The 19192-nt window shown below is 41.5% G+C and overlaps 1 protein-coding gene across 1 annotated transcript in view; it reads right to left on the reverse strand.

Moving 5' to 3' along the window:
* Positions 1-699: 699 nt before the first annotated feature.
* Positions 700-19192, reverse strand: part of ank3a (ankyrin 3a) — a 68313-nt gene continuing 49820 nt past the window's right edge. Inside the window, 12 exon segments of the mRNA XM_056767375.1 lie at positions 700-2676; positions 2807-2891; positions 3454-3609; positions 5033-5116; positions 5858-5938; positions 6677-6857; positions 6989-7979; positions 10288-10431; positions 10538-10669; positions 11155-11229; positions 11903-12238; positions 12241-19014. Of these exon segments, the coding sequence (XP_056623353.1) occupies positions 2826-2891; positions 3454-3609; positions 5033-5116; positions 5858-5938; positions 6677-6857; positions 6989-7979; positions 10288-10431; positions 10538-10669; positions 11155-11229; positions 11903-12238; positions 12241-19014 (9020 nt within the window). The 3' untranslated portion in view covers positions 700-2676; positions 2807-2825.

Below are 19192 nucleotides of genomic sequence, written 5' to 3' on the forward strand. Positions count from 1 at the left end.
GTAGGAAATTTACAAAATATCTTCCTGGAACATGATCTTTACTTAATGTCCTAAGGATTTTTTGTCATTTTAACCATACCCTGTATTTTTGGCGATTAGTAAAATTTTTCTGTGCTACTTAAGACTGGATTTGTTGTCCAGGGTCACATGTTTCCTATATTACAATATAGGAGAATGAATACAATACGCTAAACTTTGACATATTGTAACACTGCATGATTTTACAGAGGTGGTTGCAAAGTCAGCATCACAAAGTAAAATTCATTTGTAACATACAGTACAAAAATGTGACATCGGCTATTAGACAATATGAAAAGTATATTCATGTCCATGTAAAAATGATGAACTTTAAAATTCTGCTCTAGTTTTATGGTTTGAGGCAGCGAATTTTGAAAAAATCTCAAATATTCAAAAAAATCTGCACTCTTTTTAAAGGGCAACATGTAAATAGGTAGAGTGGGAAACTTTTCTTTGATTTATAGGATGATAAAACATGATTATGCAGATTATCAAACCGAATGATTATTTTAGTGTAACAGTTAGATCATACTCTTCTACTTAGTAAAATGTGACATATGATCTCAATGTTAATATAGTCACACATAATGCACACTTCTATGTGATCTCAAGGTCAGTACGTTTTATGTTTGTTGGCAACTGGACACAAATATTACATCAAAACAACAGAATAAAAAAGAATAGGTTTGCAAAATCAATGCCTTTATTTAATTTTTAAATCAGATTTTTGTAAGACATTTGAAACATTATGGTGGCATCATACCTGCTAGTTTCTAAAAGAGAAGATCTCCAATAAACAAAGTGCTATTAGAGGTACATTTAAATGGCTTCACTCATTGTAAGAATTGTACATCAAAAATGTTGCTCAGGTGAAAACAGAGTTTAAACAAAAACAACTGATTGAACCATGCCACGTTCCTCCCACACTTTGATTGACATCTCACAGGGAAGCAGAACCGCACGTCCTTCATGACCTAGTTTCCATGTAAAGTCTTTCAGATCTTATTACCATGGTAAAGTTCAGCATACTTAATCATATTTCACACCATACGCACCACAAGCTAAAAAGACTAACGCTATCTGAGGGGCAAACAAACAAAGTAATCTCTAAAGAAATATTCTATATTATCAAAAACGATGCAGAACACTGCAACAAACGGACTCTCTGATCTAAAATATATCACACAATTGGAAACAATTTCTTGTAATACTTAAAATTATGACAATCCAGTGCGTGTCATATGTAATACATGAGCTATTAAATCTAGCTATTAAATCTATTAAAGTCGTCCCGTACGAATAAGTGTGACTTCAGATGAAAATACTAAATGTTCACCTTACCTGAAACAAAACATAAAAATTTTATTTGAAAACCTCAGCAATCAAAAAAAAGGAGACATTCCTTTAATGGTTACAAATAGCCTTAAGACACAAAGAGACCTCTACATTTTACAGTCAATACACATGATACAGTGATAGTTAAACAGAGAGGCTGAATACTAGCATATACATTCTGAACACCTCAGGCTAACATCAGCAGACACTGTCTTCCATACAAAAGGATAACAGACACTACATTAAACTCCTAAGGAAGCGATCTCTTTAGTGCTTTTCACACTTGACCATTTCTACACGATGGACGCTTGTAGGGTGATGTTCTGGAATATAAAAAGTTGAGACAAATATATTTGTGTTCACACAGAAAAAGTATTTTCGTATTTGTCTTTTAAACTTAGAAAAAGGGTTCTTAAAATAAGTTGAACAGCATGCATCAAAAGTCCTCTGATTGACTTCTTCACAGAATTGGACACATTCCCATTTTGGGAATTGTTCGCAGGTTGCAGAGGATTTTAAGGAAACATCCCCTGAAAACTGACCCAACTATTCTCATATACAAACATACCTGCTATAATAATTCATTATACAAGAGCATGAGAAGTTTCACTCGGACTGTCTTTAAAATGTTGAAAGCACTTGTAAAGTGTATTTTTGTAGTGCTCTCATCAAACCTAACTACTAAACTTTGTTTTTTACATAATAGGTTTTATGTACAGAAAAGTCCACCACATAATTTATTTCTGTTTTATAAAAAAAAATAACACAGGGATCCTCCTCCTGATGTCTTGGGTCCGCGGTAACACGTAAGGCGAATGTACATTGTGGTTCAACAGCATCTATATCGTTTTCCCCACAAAACAGGAAAAAGAGCTTTTTGTGCCTTCTTTGGTCACAGGGAATTGTGTGTTGGATTTGTATGTTTTGTCTGGAGTAGTTTCAGGTGGGATATTTTGAAACTTCCCCTTTAACTTGCTCGTCTGATATTCACGAGAATGTTTCTGATGGTCCATTTCACCACAGGTTTTAACCTTTCAGAAGAATGATGAATAATCGCTCCCCCAGAAACATGAAGGTTTGAAGAAAGTGGAACTGGAATTCACCGGGACCCAACTCAAGACTGGAAGTAGAATTCAACAAGACCCCCTTGGAACAGGAAGTGTTTTATCCGAGTGAGATGCATGCTCATGCGCAAGCTGATAAGTCAGAGTTCTGTCTTTATGAATGCCATGCGTTTCAAAGTGGAAGCTGTAGATGGGTTGTAGGCCGCATCTCACTGTTTAGCGTTCGGTGCCCTGCCCATCAGGAAACAGATCAATATACCTGCAATGGTTAAAAGAAGCACAACAGAAATGAGGTTACTGCCATTTCAAACAAGCACCATCATCTGTAATAATTACATGTATGTGATGTCTGCCAACCAAAACCATAATAAAAAGAGTGTTCAACCTGCCTGTAGTTGCAAACCCCCACTATGAATGATGTTTTCTTTCTGATAGACGTTTTTCTTCCTTCTTCCTCACCTTGGAGACGCCGCCCTGTTTACAATTACAAAAAGAGTGAGAGATCTATATCAGATGTCTATTCAAATTTAATAGGAATTTCATTTTAGCATCAACGGGTTAATGCGGAAAAATACTGAAAAGTTAATACAAAACAGTTAAGTAGTACAGTTGAGATTTTTTACTGCAGATGGTATACAGTGTCCAAGCTGGAAGAAAGACAAAAAAAGGATTATTATTAATGAGGAAGAAGAGAAAGCGAAGATGAAGTTGAGGTGCACACAGGTTTGAGAGAAGCTCTGTGCAATAAAAGGTTAGAAGAGATACAAGATGAAGAATAGTTAAAAGTATTAAACCTATAAGTCTGCATCTAGAAAATAAAATCTTAAAAAGGTTCAAAGATAAGTGAATGTTAGGAAAACCCAAACAATCAAAAGAAAAAGTTCTGGTCTGCAGTTTTATGTGTCGATGTGACTAAAGTTCCTGTTATCCTAAAACCGCATTACTAAGAAATATTTCATGCAGTCATAAGTTTGATATCATTTAGAAAAATCTGAGGTAACTAGAAAGAGAGACACTCCACACAGACTGTGCAAACCTCAGCATGTGCAGCTATGTTGGTTTGGATGTCAGGACCCAGAGGGGCGGAGCCCATCCCCAGGGCAGCAGGGCCTTCCTGTGACCCTGTGCCACTCCCCAGGTCTTGGTTTTCAGGAGTTGGTGTGTCCACACGACAAATCACCTTTCTAATCACCTGTACGTGGGTATTGAAGGTTAAAGGTCACTATATATAATGTCAAAAGATAGTAATGAGTTAAGTTTAAAGGAAGAAACTGCAAGAGAGATAAACAGCAAAGCTTAAAGCTCCGAAACACTTTGCCAGCCTTGCAAACCCTGGCTGCGTCCGACATCGCCTACTTCCATACTATATAGTAGGTGAAAATGAGTCATGAATGGTATGTCCGCAAAATGTATGCAAAAAACAGTCAGCAAGAAATGGACAAATACTTCAGCCGAGATTCGTGAGTGTGGATCGGATGGAGACTTATCTAGCCCATGATGCCACGGGAGTTAACCAACGGTCAATTTTCAAAAGTAAATAAAATAAATATAGTGGAAATAAAGTCAGATTCTTTTATTCTCGTGGTTAAATTATGATTTATCAACGATCATGTGTAGTTTGTTTTTAATACATCATATGTCAGAGCATATGGGTCACATGACCAAAAAACATGGCGGACGCAGTATGTCATATTCATACTACTCCCACTCATACTATGGCACTGTCCCAAATGGCGCATTTCGGTCTTGTGGACCTCCTCTGAGTCCACACTTTGTGATGTCAGGAAGTGCAGACCTATAGGACACTAGGCAGGAGTCCACAAGGGTATATGGGAGTGCATTTTGGGACAGTCATCACACTGGAAAGAGGAAGGGGTGCTTTCTAATCACTCACGCGGTACTTTGCGGCACTTTGCTATCATTTGCTGATCAGTCTGTGCAGCGCCGTGTGAAGTCGAACCACCATTGTTGTCAAATTATAGTTATTATGGACTGGAGCTGCCGGTTCGAGCATTATGCAATAGATACTTATGTTTTAATGCATTCATTTGTCATGTAAATGCAATGCATGTAAATGCAACTGCTTATGTTTATTTATTTGTAAACACTATTCTTCTGTATAGACTTCTTAATACGCATATGTGTTGTGATTTAATATTTCTCTATAATACAGATGCTGTACAGCTTTACAGAGACAACAACATATACATCTACAACACAACATCGCTCATTACCTTAAGTAAGAAAATGAACTGCATTCCAAATTTTTGTTCATGAATAGCTGGCTTAATAGAAAATAAATAAGTATAATAAAATAATTTAGAATTTAATTTCACCATATCTCAAAAATAGGTCACTTTCACTAGAATGTACTGTTTAAATGGCCGATAGGCAGGTAATTCTTTAAATTCAGTACGTACTGTCACAGTATGCGATTTCGGACGGAGCCGTATACTTTTTCATTTCGCAATTGTTTTTTATTAGATGTGTGGATGACAAGGCAAAGTAAAGTAAGAAATTAAAAAAAAAAACTATGGGAGTATATGAACATCAGAAACTGATAACAGAGAGGAATAAAGATATAAGAAAAAACAAACATCAAGCGACAGAGTTACTTTTCTAATAATAATGGTTCCATCTTCATCAATAAAATGTTCCTCTGAAACGGATTCACCAGGAATGTTCTGTGCCTCCTTTCCCTAAAGCAAGACAGACTTTAGTTTAAATGATGACAACCACACATCCAGCACCTTTAAACACAAGGCACCACACCTACAAGCATGTTTCCACACACCCAAAGCAGCCATCTGAACCTGCAAGCAAAGCTGGAACTTTAAATATGAACCAACACGCCTTTATGCACTCCATCACAACCTTTAGAAACCACACCAGGCAGTTAGCAGGGAAACACACTATTACATGCATTTATAAATCGAGCATATTTAAAGATCATTGCTCAGAAATGACTCTTTCCTGTTTAATTTGTTTCGTTAATTTTGTTATACATCTGAATATTCATAATTCCAATTTTTGATTGCAGAGGTGGTTTCTGAGCAAATCCAAATACAAATATCAGATACACAAAGCCTGATTCTCAGCAGAGAAAGGACTCCATATGCTCTTTATCTTATCTCACGAGACCCAAATAACATCTTAAAGAGATCAAATTTGTGCTTGTCCTTTCCAACAGGAAAAAGCTTATCAAAGTAAAGACCCCAAAGACCCCTAAAAGATGAAAACCTAGCACCTGTAAGCAGATAAGAACAAAGAAACCAACAGCAAGAAACAAGTAAAAGACACTTGACAAAATACCAATCACTGTATTCTGACTTAAAAAATCATTCATTCCACACATTCAGATTTTCACCAAAACTGGACCCGGACCAAAATCTCATGTAGAGATATGAACCTGACAGCACTGCGGTTTAGCTGGCAGGTACCTTGAGAACGAGACGCCTGCGGTACACCTTGGTGGTGATTGTGCGCTCTTCATCCAGACCGGTTTCTGTTGATGAACGCTGCTAATGAATGAATATAAAATAGTTCTTAATGAATGTGTAGTGCGTGTGATCTTCTTTGTATATAATACGATTATCAGTGTATTAGTTCTTCTGGAGCAAAGCTGCAAAGGGTCCAAAATTAACTTTCTGTCACATCTGACAATGGTAAATCTTACATCCGTAAATATATCTTACAGACCATGAAATGACATATTGTGTTAATTAGTGTACATCATTTGTAACGCACAGCATTATGAATGAGATGAAACTAAAAACAAAGTCTAAAACAATGCACCAGAACACACAAATGTGACTTTGTGTTTTTATTTTGGTGCATAAAAGCAATGAACATCCACATTTAGATTAACTTTTAATGGTAATACTTTAACTCTAAAACAGATCATTAGATGTTTTGTTAATCTTTGACTTGTTTGTTGGCATAATTTACTTACGTGATGGTCACACTACCCAACTTGCATTTAAAAAATGACTCATATTGCAGGATTGAATAAAGTTAAAGAGCATCTGCCTTTGATTTTCTCACAAGTTTTATGGTGTTTGTGGCTTGCTTGATGTTAATTCAGGACCATGGTTATGATCAAAATAACCAAGGTTCAATATAGTCTTCTAGATTCTAATTGATCTCATTCCACAGTAACAAAGAAAGAGTGCATTTAATACAGTAAGAACGAAGCAGCATGTGTTTTATAAAGGCGGTAGCAACATTATCTAATCTGCTGGTAATTCATTAATTCTCACCTGGACTTTGTGCTCAGCGATCAGCGCTCCTTCCTGTCTGCCCGCCCCTGCCTTCACACCACTGGTGGATTCCTGAGACGCTGAGCTGTGAGGCGTGGCGTTGGAGTGCTCACCGTTTTGTCGAGGTTTCCCTGAATCCCCTCTAGATGATGATGTAATGGAGTCACTGGAGTTCTCCTGACTGAGAGAGTTTCAATTTAAGAACATAACCTGTCTCAAATATAAAATGATTTAAACACAACTTAAATTCTGACGATATAAACCTGACAAGGTGTTTGATGTCAGAAAATTCACAAGTGTACGTTGAAGTACCTGTTGTCCTGTCTGTCCAGGTGGTCCGACCCGAGACTCCGCCCTGAAGTGGGATGCTCTGAGTTAACGTTGGAGGTCTCACTAAGCCAGCCTGCGGAGAGCAAGCACAACTCAGACTCATTTTGTTCAACACCTCTCACCATCTCTGTCACTTTCTCCTGAATCATCTCCTCGTTCACTTCCCTCTCTCCAATATGTCCTCCTAACACCTCCTGACACCGCTGTTGCTCCTGCCTCTTCACACTTTTCTCCTCCTCTTCCTCCTCCTCCTCCTCCTCTCCTCCTGAACCAGACTCCTTCAGGACCTCTACCCAGGGTCGCAAAGGCGGGTCAGAGTTATCATCGACTTTAAACTCGTTCAGGTTAACCTGTGGTGGTTGTGATGGAGGGGGTGGTAATGATGATGGATTCTTACACTCTTCTTTTTCCTTGTGCGTCAAGTCACTTGATTCATTTTTCTGTCTTTCCACCTCATGTTCTTCTCCTTGTTGGTGGTGTTGAGACCCATGTATAGGGTGGTCCTGCTCGATTACAGAGGGTGGGATTGTGTTTGTGCCAGATGGTACAGAGGGGTTTAGATGAGGTTGAGCACAAGGGAGACATAGTGTGCCAGAGGTATGATGTGTTTCAGCTAACAGCTCTGTTGTGTGGTCGTCGTAAGAAAGCTGAGGGTATGTGTGAGGATCAGGGGAGTGTGTGTGCAGGTGAGCGTGGGTGTCGGAATGTGTGTGTATTTCGGCAGATATTTCAGAGAGTGTCTGAGGGTAGTTTGCCGACTGGGCCAAGGACAGGTCGCAGGGTCTGGATAAGGTGATTCTGACAGACACATCCTCGTCACACTGATGTGTCCCCCAGGAGGGGCTGTAAGGGGGAGGGTCAAGGGGTAGATCTAAGATGGGTTCGAGGTCATCTGACATAGAGGGGCAGTTAGAGGGCGGATCAGGGATTGGGTTGGTAGTTGACTGGAGTTGAGCCAGGATCTGGCTGTAACCTGAGTGAGATGACACACATACAGATGGATGGACATGACAAAACCCGATTACAAACACACACACGTAAACGTGCTTCAAGGAATTGTTGTTTGTTTTATTCAAAGAGCTGTGTCAAGATTCTTTAAATGTTAAACTCTGAAGAAAGAAATTGGCCGAAATCGTATTTTGGGATGAACTATTCCTTTAAACACAGACAATTTCCTAAGCACACATTAAAGATCAAAAGCAAAACCAACAAATGCGCAGCAGATCGTGTTTCTTTAAGCAAAAGCAGACACAACACACAATCCATGCAGACACACACACACACACAGTTAATAAACAATGACAATGGAACTGATTAAGATCCCCAAACACAGAGAGGGTAACATGTATGAGCATGTGATCTCCCCACACTAAAAATAACAAAGAGGTTATAAAGTACAGTCTAACTTCGGTTTACGCAACAAATGTAGAGAATTAGAGTCAGTGTGTTACAAACATGGGTCATACTTCAGGATAGGGGGAAATTCTCGCTATTAACAAACCATTAACTACAACTTCCCCCCCAATAAACTCTTAATTTGTTGCGTATTAATAGTTAGTAATGGAGTTGTTAGGTTAAGGTATTGGGTAGGATTAGGGATGTAGAGTTTTGTCATGCAGAATATGTGCTTTAGATGAAGTAATAAACAGCCAATATGCCAATAACAGGCATGCCAATAACAAATTGTTAATTGTGAGAAATGCCCAGTATACTAAAGTGTTACACAAAAATGTATTAGATGACTCATTAGAAACCATTACAATTAAACATTTTGTCCGCATTGGATGCGGTGCGCCTGTCGCGTCAGGTGTAGACATGGTGTCACAGCCTGTTGCTATTTTGTTCACGTCTACACAAGAAGCCAATCATTACAAAATACGGACAAAAATCCAAAAAATCACCACTAGTACTTCTTGTTACAGATGTTGCGTAAAATAAACATCCCTACCCAATATACTGAGACCCCAAATGTGGTTAAACAATATAAAGAATCATGATGTGTTCAAATAAAGAGTTCAATAGAGGAGTTCAAGCAGTGTGATGGATTGGTGAGAGGGGGTTCTGGGGGCACACAGGGGCAGTGACAGCATGCACAAGGGTGTGGGAGGTGGGGAGGAGCGAGCAGGACTTGAGAGAGAGAGAACTTCTACGTGCAGAAACAGGAAATGACAGGTTGAGAGAGAGTGATAGAGAGAAGGCTTAGGGAGATTTTGTAGAATTTGGTGGTTTGGAAGTAGAAGGGGTTTTCCGAGGGGGAGATAAACAATCTTGGGTCACAAGAGGAGGTTGAGCTTCAGGGGCAAACTGCAAATTTGATGCAGAAAATGATTTAAGAGATATTTTGGTGGAGCATGGGAAAGAGGAGATGACAGCTTTAAAGTTAACACAAAAAACATGCAAGTTAAAATGACATGACAATGACATTGTGAACAACAAAATTAACCAGGGGTAATTGGGGAGGGGTGAATGATGGACAGAGGGTGGAAATGATGGATTGTACTGGAGAAGAGGACAATTCATTTTGTTGCATTGGACCGGGTTGTCACAGAAGTCTGTCAGGAGGACGAGGAGACTGTAGAGAGAAGGATGATCTCCTTCTTCTCTTCTTTTTTTATCCCTTGCTCCAGTGCAGGGAAGGAGAGGAGAGAAGGATATACGAAGGAGGAAGCAGGTCAGAGCTTGAGAGGCAGAGGAGAGCTGAGTCTTTTAACTGAGGCCATGCGCTGCGGTCCACCGCATAAAAAAACCCTCTCTAACCCTCAAACTCAAAACATTTTGATCAAGAGACAGTTGGCAATAACATGCATCTGGCATAGACAAAACACTAGCTACATCCTGACCTAAACTAAAAAACAGTTCATAGGAAGAAATCAAGTGTTTCATGTTCCACTGGCAACCTAAAGCTTTAAAAAAAGTGTAACCGAAAAATACTTTTTAAAGCAGCCCTTCCTATACTTGTTGTGGCAAAGCATCATGCTGTGATTGCTTCACGTCACATGACCATATACATGCATGTTCAAACCGGGTACATGCATATGGTGTTGGGAGGCGGGGAAAGGGTAACAGAAATGATGTCTCTGAATAAAACAGACTGTCTTATAAAGAGTACAGAGTGATTCAAGGGCCACGTGTCTGATCCAGAGTCTATTGGTGGCCCATTTGTTTTAAAACTTGCCAAACTAAACAGGGAGGTAGAGGATAAACAAATGTGACAAAAAAGGAATGGGTTGAGGAAGGTGGGGTGAGGTGGGGGGGTTCAGCTAGATGGGGCTAAACTTTACCATCCGCCTTCTCCTGGCACACAGCGCTATCATCTGCAAAACTTCTGGTGCCTGAAATGTTACCATAATCAAATATGGGCCCTTCCAGCAGAGTCACAATATCCATCCGGTTCACTTTAGTCAGGACCGCCGTCAGTGCATCCGCTAAGAAAAGAAGTTAGTACAACTTAAGAACTTTTACAAAGAGTTGCATGTATTGTCAAAATAGGTGCTGCATAAAAAGGTACGAGAGACAAAAGATGATTCGTACTCGTAGCGTTTTTCCCATCCCGACTGACCCACTTCTTGAGGAGCATAAAGCTCTGGGCTGTGAGAGAGTTTGGGTTCTCGGTGCGAATGTGGTTTATCTCATCCACAGAAAAATTCATCTCCCGAGCCAGTTCTAAAAAAGGACAGTACATTTAAAATTAGAAATGCTGAGTCTATATTAGCCCGCCATTATTATGAGGTTATAGAAGACTGGCTTTTGAGCTTTAGTGACCTTTCATTCAGAATTTATTTAGAATTTAGAATACTTTATTTGTCACTGTACTAGTACAACGAAATTGGATGCAAAAACCTTAACATAAGGGAACATAATAGATAAGCAGTAATGGAGGAGTATAAGTTTTATCAGAATAAATTATACAGAGATATACAGTCGATCATGGTATGTTATCAGATGTGAAGAACTATGCAGAGTAAAAAAAATGCACTGCAGTACCAAGTATGGGCCCAAGAGAGTGCTATAGCAGAGTTAAGATATCTTTACAGCACCTTACCTTACTATGACTATAAATGTTGGTCACATTTGACTTCCTATCTTTGCAACTGATATTTCTTTCTCGACAAATATGACTGTAATATGTTCTTCAAAACGAGTATCACCTGTCCAACTCAGTCCCAGATGATCGGCCACAATGGCCATGCGAAGATCTGTTCGTTCACAGGGACTCTGTGGACCTGTGACATGATACAAAACATAAAAATTTGTAAGTCAATTTTACATGCTAATTTTAAATAAATATCCAGATGATGTCCTCCTTTTCTGGCCAAACATTCCTTTTCAAATATAGGAAACTATAAACAAAGTGACTGGACAGAAAACCTAATGGACATTCCACATAAACTGTGTTTGGCTAGGAAAGGAAGAACAGACAGTAAACAACGTTTTAGCTACACAGCTGGTGCTCTGATTGCATATTTGAGATCCGTGAATCTATGCAGGCAATAACAATGAACTTATACACGTGTACAACAAATACAAATGAAACATAAAAATAGAGATTTCTGAGATGGACGAATAAGCATGCAGACAACATTGTAAAATTTGTCTTACAAAGTTCCCAAACACTGAAACGGGTATAAAATCCTCAAAAACGTTCTATTAACCAAACCCAGCAGAGAGAGAGATCATTCAGTGTTCCACCCTCATTATAATGATAAATTATCCGTGACAAGGGAAGAAAAGAGGGAAGATCTGACAGGTACGGATACAGTAAGATACAGTCACACAGCACTGTGATGAAAGAATGACATAAATGACAGCTACTGTTCACGCCACAGGCAATCCAATCAGTCACAACGGCTCATGCAACTAAGGATCAAATAAAATTTTCAATAAAGTTTTACAAACTAGGCTTGATCTCCGCGACGGGGGGCGACCTGCGAGCCCCTTCGTTCTTACTGCCCTCCTTCCCTCCTCCAGTCCGCTTACTCCTCCTTCTCTCACTGCCCACCGCCCTGGTGACCTTTGATCTCGAGGGTTTGACCCCTCGGGAGGAGCCAGCGGAGAGGGAGGGCTGGGACTGAGAGGGGTCCGATAGTGAGGTGCTTCGTGATGTGCTGCTGTCCTCCTCCGACTGCTCTCCCTGCGTCTGTTTCTCTTCGTCTGAAAGTCGTTCAGCCACTTTTATTGCTTCTCCACTAACGTTCTTTAAGAACTCAATTGACTGTCTACACACTTCACTTATTTTGCCTTTGCCTGCCTCATTAACTGACCCACCAGAGCTTTATCTTTGAACGGCAGCCTAGAAGGAACTACCGGCCTGACTGATCTTTCTGACTGCATGTGCTTGCTTGACCTTGGAACTACCTGAGCTGTAGGAGTTGAGCTGAGTGTAATATTTCGTTTGACCTCCTTGACAGGTATTCTAGATTTGGGTTCAATCATTACAGATGCAGAATCCACTTTCCTTGCTTCTGGCCTCACAACTTGCTTAGGTTTCTGCTTTCCTGAATTGTGTGTGTTAAAACTGAACCCTGTTGCCTTGACTGGGAGCCTAGACTTGTGCTGCCTGTTCTCAGAGATGACTATACCCTGAATACTCTGATTGCTTGCACTCTTTGATTTCTCCCCAGAGTTCCTACAGAACTGAGCTTCTATCCTGCTAGCCTTCTGTAAGGTGGGTTCAGAAGATGACTGCAAATTGAACACTACGCTTCCACACTGGATGTAGTTGGCCTGGACGCTGGAGGACTCTAAATTATTGTTGTTATTGCAGTTTTCTGATGGGTAATCTTTCCTGCCCATCGTGGAAGAGTCAGTGCGTTTTCTATCAGAGTGACCCTCATCTAACTGTGACTCCAAGCTAATGTATTCTGGAACCTGTCTGTGTGAAGTCTCTGCCTTAACATCAGTCAGTTCGGCTGAGCCGGAGTCTTTCTTTATAGTAATGGAAGCTGCGATGCCCATCTTAATGGGGGTGCGTAATTTGGGGTCGACCTTGGAAGCTGTGACAGTGCATGAAGTGGTGTCAGCGGATGGAGGTGCATCCGGGCAGTCAGTGTTGCCCTGCGCTGTGATGCCTCTGGATGGTGTTATGTCTGAGGTTGCCTCTACCTTTCCCTCTACAGCTCTCTCCCCTGACTTCGAGTCAGAGGCGACTACCCCGGCATTCCTGCCCACTTTCCCCTTGTCCCCATCTGAAGTATGCTCACCAATCTGGAAAAACTGAAGTCTTTCTTCAACAAAGTCCCTCTTGCTCATGTCAATAGCACCACTGCGGGTCATCTCAAACATCTTGCCCTCGTGGAAGGGGAAAGGGTTGGGCTCACTAGTTGGGGTGCTCTCATCGGTTGGAGTTCTGGCTGGCGTGGTATCCGGCGTGGTTGCTTGTGATTTGTCGTCCACTGATAAAGCGCAATGCTTTGGATCTTCATCTTTGTTTTTAGAATCAAAAGCTCCCTCTTCTCCCGCTTTACCAGACCAAGGATCAAAATCCAAGCCTTTAGTGGCCACTGTTTTAAAGGTAGTGTTTATGCCCTCCTCTAGTTGACAACTGAAATAATTTTCTGTAAAACTTTGTCTTTCAGGGTGTCTTCCCTCTAAAGAATATATTTTCTCCTCTTCATCTTTCCCATTATCAGATTTTCTCCCTGATGACCTCCTTGCCTTTTCCCCTGACTCATCATTTGGAGTGCTTTCCTCTTCTATCACTTCAAGTTTGCTCTGGGTGAAAGAAATTGGTTTTCCCTCATTGCTGGGTGTTTTTGGGTCACTCAGCCCGTCATCTTCATCTTGTAGGTCATAGCCATCAAGGGAATCGATCTCAGTTGCATCAGTATCGTGAGAAAATTCAGCAGTTGTTGCCATAGAACAATCAGTAATAGATTGATCATTTCCATTCTGCTCACATTCTACCTCCTCTCCTTTTACAATGCCATTGATGCCTGGCTCTTTGTGGTGTGAGTTGTTTCTCTCTGGTTTCTTAGGCTTGACATGTTTCTCGCCCTCCTCTGCCATTTTGAATGTGTACTTTTTGTTGGGGGCAGGCTGAAAAACAGATTCATCATCACTAGAGTCACTGTTGTCAGCTCCTGATGGGACAGGGGAAGGAGGTTGGACCCTTATGATCGGTTCAGCAAGGAGGTGCCTGTCATGTTCCTCTTGGAGGTTCACCTCCATCATCTCTGTTTCTGCTTCAGAGGAAGGACATGACCTCCTTTTATAAGGGTTAGCTTGCTCGCTTTCCAAAGGCGGTGGTGGTGGGAACTCAATGTAAGCTATGCGTTTTTCTTTCCCTCTTTTTCCAGATGAGTCTTGCTTCCTTCTTGAATGCTCTGGTGTTTGAGTGGCAGGTTTGGGTTTATCTGCTGGTAGTTCCTTAAAAATAAATGTCTTAGGTTGCTCCTCTTCCTCTGACTCTTCTGGGATTGGGCTAGGCATGCCAGTCATAGAACCTACGATAGAGTCAGGAGCTCTGGAGTTCAGGTCATAGCTGACCTCCTCAGATGTATGTGTCTCAGGAGTTACTGGACCCTTGCCTGAACTGTCCATTAATGTGACCTGCTCTAGTGTTTCATCTTCAGGAAAACCCTGTGGGGATGGTGGCTGTTTCTGTTTGACAGTATAAAATGTGCCACGTGTTTCGTGCAGTGTCCTGCTCTCATGGCTTACAACTTTTTTGTAAGTGCTCAACTGCCCAGTGGCAGTTTCTTTCTCATACTGTTTGCCTAATTGAATGCTGACATAAACAGGAAGAGGTTTAATGTCTGCAGTGACACCTGGAGTCACTTTTTCAATACACTCAACTTGGTTTTCATCAACACCATTACAGACTATATTAGCAATCTGCTTTTTAGAATCCGAGTTCACTACTGATGATACATAACTAGATGACTTGCTAGCACCAGAACTAGGGTGAGATCCTGTTCTTTCAGATTTGGGGGAATCTAGCTTTAATGTGCTACTTTGATGATGGTCTATATAACTAGATGACACTCTAACAGGAATTTGCGATTCCGAGTTTTTTTTTAGAGCCCCATTGCATTTTTCCATGTTACTGGAATCTTCGCGAATGACCAACTCTGTGTAAATTATCTTTTTAGTAGTTTCTTCCTTGTTTCCATCTCCATATGTGTGCTGCTCATTCTGCGATTCTTCCTTTTGCCTATCATGCACCAACGTGTGGGTAAGCTTTGTCTTTTGGGCTTTCAGTTGCCCATTCCCATGATTTTCCCAAGTTTTGTATATTTTTCTATCTTCGCTGGCAATTTGTTCTTTACTGTAGATGTTTTGGTTTGTTTTTTGGGAAGAATTATCTGATCTATTTTTCTCTCTATCACTATGCTGATTTTGAGCTTTTCTAACATTGTAACTGTGCCCACCCTCTCTTTCTTTTTTGGGGCTTCTCTCAGTTTCCGAAATCTCTGAGGACTTTGGAAGATTCCCCCCAGCAAAAACTTGATAAACAGGAAGTTTACTTTCCTGCAGCTTCCTTACAGGTGATCCTGAAGTTTGTCCCCGTTGGGGCCCTTTCTCTTGTTTCTGAGCCTCTGATTCAAATTTCATTCTGACCGAGCTAACTTTAGATGTGGAGGGCTGGAAATACTTAGAGGATTCACTCGCACTGCTTGCAGATGAGCAGTCCCCTTTCTTGGGGTCATCATTGTATTGAAGCAAAACCCGTCTTTCAGGGCTGCTTGGTAGACTGGCGCATTTTCTGTCATGGGAACCGTATTTATCCCTAAACCTGTCTCTACTCCAGTCTTCTCCGTTTCTATGCACTGTCCTCTCTGGGCTACTGCAAGTTGAGCTAGGCCCAGAACGAGTCTCTCTTGTATCTTGCCTGCGATGCTTTTTCTCAGGAGACTGAAGCTCATCATTCAGTTTTTCAGTTTTATCACGAAAAAATTGGGAGACCTCACTAAGTTTTTCCTCTGCCTCTTTGACAGTTCTGTCTACTCTGTCTTCATACTTATTATTCTCTTTGCTTTTACTCTGCCTGTCCTCAGAAACTCTCATCCAAATAGACTTTTTTGGACTATCAGGATCAGAGGCATACTGCACCAAAGTGAGTTTGTCATAACTGTCATCTTCTGATGATCTGCCAGATCTATCAGGCTTCAGCATGAATTCTCTAACAGAGCCACCGTGTGTTCCCTCACCATAGTAACGTGACCTGTCAATCACAGATTCATCGGAGTCTGAATGGGAGGAGTCAAACTTTTCAGAGAGGAGCATTTTGTCTGCAAACTTGTATGACTCTCCCCTGGTTTCAGATGATTCATCATCATGGTACTCTACTGAATGCTGACTCAGCAATTTCAAAGTCGTATTGTCATCCACAGGTGTGTGTATTCTGGAGTCCAAATAGCAAGGAAGAGACTCCTCAGGTTCAATGTTGTCATGTTGTTCATTTCCCATCCTATTTTGCAGTTCTTTAATTCCACCTTGACCTTGATATATGTACATTTCCTTCTCGGGGTGATTTTTGGTTTCTCTAATAATAACTCCAGTTGGTTCTGCTTTATTTCCTTTCTCAATGTGAACCTCAATAATGCGCTCAACTTTTGGCATTGGGTCTATAGGTCTAAGGGAATGCTCTGAACTTTCACTGCTGTTTTTGTGCTCAAACAGGCCTGTTAACTCTCTGGATGGATCCTTTCCAGACTGAAAGGCCTTCATTATGTCTCGAACTGACATGGTCTCTTCCATCCTCTCAGATGCAGCCTCTTTAGCGGCAGGTTTGTGGTACACCATTCTTGTAGTTGTTGTTATGTGAGTTTCCTCTTTGACCCGCATGCCTTTGGCCATTGCATCATCCTCTGCATTGACTCTGGCTTGATAAGCTTTTACTCTTTCTTTAATGGATCCACCCGGTGATCGTGGCTCATTGTCCGCACACCGTAGTGGAGGATTTGGCATCCTAGTCTTCCCCAATACTTGTTCCTTAGGATCCTCTGGAGGCTCATAACTTCTTATGACATGTACAACTTCAGTGCGTGTTTCAGTTATGACTGGGGGAATCTCCTGAAAAAGCCCTTTGGGGCCCATTCCCTCTGCACTTTGGGGAGCCGAAGGTGTTCTCTCACTGCGAGTCTCGAAGCCACTGTCTGAGAGTGGACTCTTGTCTTGGTCATGGCAGACATCATCTGGAGAGTCAAGTGATATTTCGGGGCCAAACAATGCATCGGCTAACTTTGACAGTTCTTTCTCTGAAGGGGAATGCCGCATGTTTATTGGAGGCATTTTAAGCTTATGCTCCTGTAATGCCATTGCAGGTTTTAGGACACGTTTCTGTTTCTCCTCTCCTTCTCTCCTTGATTCTTCGGTTCTCTGTTTAGCCTCTGCTATTTTAGAAAGAGAGCTTGTGCCAATGTCATTGGTTAGGTAGTCAACTACTTTGGCAAGATTGAAATCTCTGCCTGAGACTGCTTTTGTTTTGACTTGAGGGGCCAGCGTTTCGTATCGAGGGGGACATCTCCATTCATTTTGAGGATTATCATCAATGTCATCCTCCAGGACATCTTCTGTCTTGCTGTTTTTAATATTTGATTTACTCTCCCTTAAAACATCCTTGCTGAGAATTTCACTAACTTTGACCAGGTCCTGTTTGACCTTCTCTACAATCTTAAAAGGCTCCTCGTCATCTACTTTATGTTCTTTAGAATCAGATGGATAACCTTTGGAAGTTGAACTTGTATCAGTTTGTAAAAGGGCAGACATTCTGATTAAATCCTCCTTCATTTCAGCCACATCTTTTAGTATCTCCTGGCTGTTTGACAAAGGGGATGAGGTAGTGGATTTGAGTGTCCCTGATAACAAGGGAGTTTTCACAGGGGACAGTGTTCTGGCAAAAGAGGACTGATTCTGGGCATTAACCTCCTGAGGCATGGCCTTTCTGGGGGACAGGAGAGCAGCTGTTGACATGGAGACTTCAGGGAGCTTTTTGAACTGGTGTTCTGGCATGACATTTATAACAGAATAGACAGGCACCGTTATAGTGCTAGAGGTGACAGAAGTGGTAGAGTTGGGAGGAGACCTAAGGGAGGGATACAGTGAGCTTGATGCAGAGGAACGAATAGACTGGTAAGAGGACGATGGAGTTGACGACATTGACTTCAAAGTGCCATAGCCAGCAGAGCAAGAATTCAACGTTTTTTCCACTTCATCAAAAGCGGCATTTACACTTGTTGTTGCTGCATTTGTTGTGGCTTGAATCCTTTCCTGCAGAGTGCTGTTAAGATGCGTTGTTGGGGAAGAGGAGCGATACTTGGTTGGGGAAGCTGTCCCATTGATCAATGCTGCAGTGGGTGAGACGGATTTCAATGGTGAAGAGAGTGATGACAAGAATCCTCTGGCAGAGCCAGAGGCATCAGTGTTAGCTCTCATAGAGGAAAAGCCTGGGACAGTTTTAATGGGGGAGCAGGATGCTGAAGGGTTTGAGTTTACAACAGTCTTGTAGGGCAAACTTGAGCTGTACATGTTTAAAGAGGATTTAGGTGAGGCTGGAGGGGTCATAGCAATAGAGGATCTTTCCAGCAAAGTCCCTCCAGATGGTACTGGGGAAGTCCTGGCTGACAGGCCCACAAGGCCTTTAACTGAAATGGGTTCTGGAAAACTCTTCCCTGGAGAAGACAAAAGGGTGGGCGAGGCTTGGACTGGGTACTGGGCACCTTGAACTACAGTCTTTATAGGTGAGGAGATGGTTCTGTAAGATCGAATTGGTGATGCAATGTCGCTGGCAGATTTGATAGAGGGCGCTGGTGAGCCTCCAATGACGGATTTGATGGGAGAAGCAGAGTTCACAGACCACACCGACCTCATTGGGGAGGCTGAGGGGGTGTTGGATGACGAGCTGGAGAGGGAGGCAAATCCGGACTTGGCCTGGCTAGGCACATTGACAGGAGAGCTGTTTGCCCAGGCCTGGTAGGAGCGCGTCGTAAAGACAGGCTTGTAAGCGTAGCCAGAAGGCTGCGGCGGTGGGGTTTTTGGAGTGGTGTTATGACCTCTTTCAGCTGCTTCTGGTATAATTAAATTAATAAACATAACATAAAGCAAACAGAAATAGTTAAAAAGAGAGAGAAGAGAAAAAAGAAAAAAAGGCTTAGTCAGGGGTAATCCTCAACAAACAGCAGTTGGAAAATCTTTGGAAAAACTGTGAAAATGTCAAACAAACCTGCAAACAAATGAAATGTCATT

This window comes from Triplophysa dalaica, chromosome 15, assembly GCF_015846415.1.
Source record: "Triplophysa dalaica isolate WHDGS20190420 chromosome 15, ASM1584641v1, whole genome shotgun sequence".
Classification (NCBI taxonomy): domain Eukaryota; kingdom Metazoa; phylum Chordata; class Actinopteri; order Cypriniformes; family Nemacheilidae; genus Triplophysa; species Triplophysa dalaica.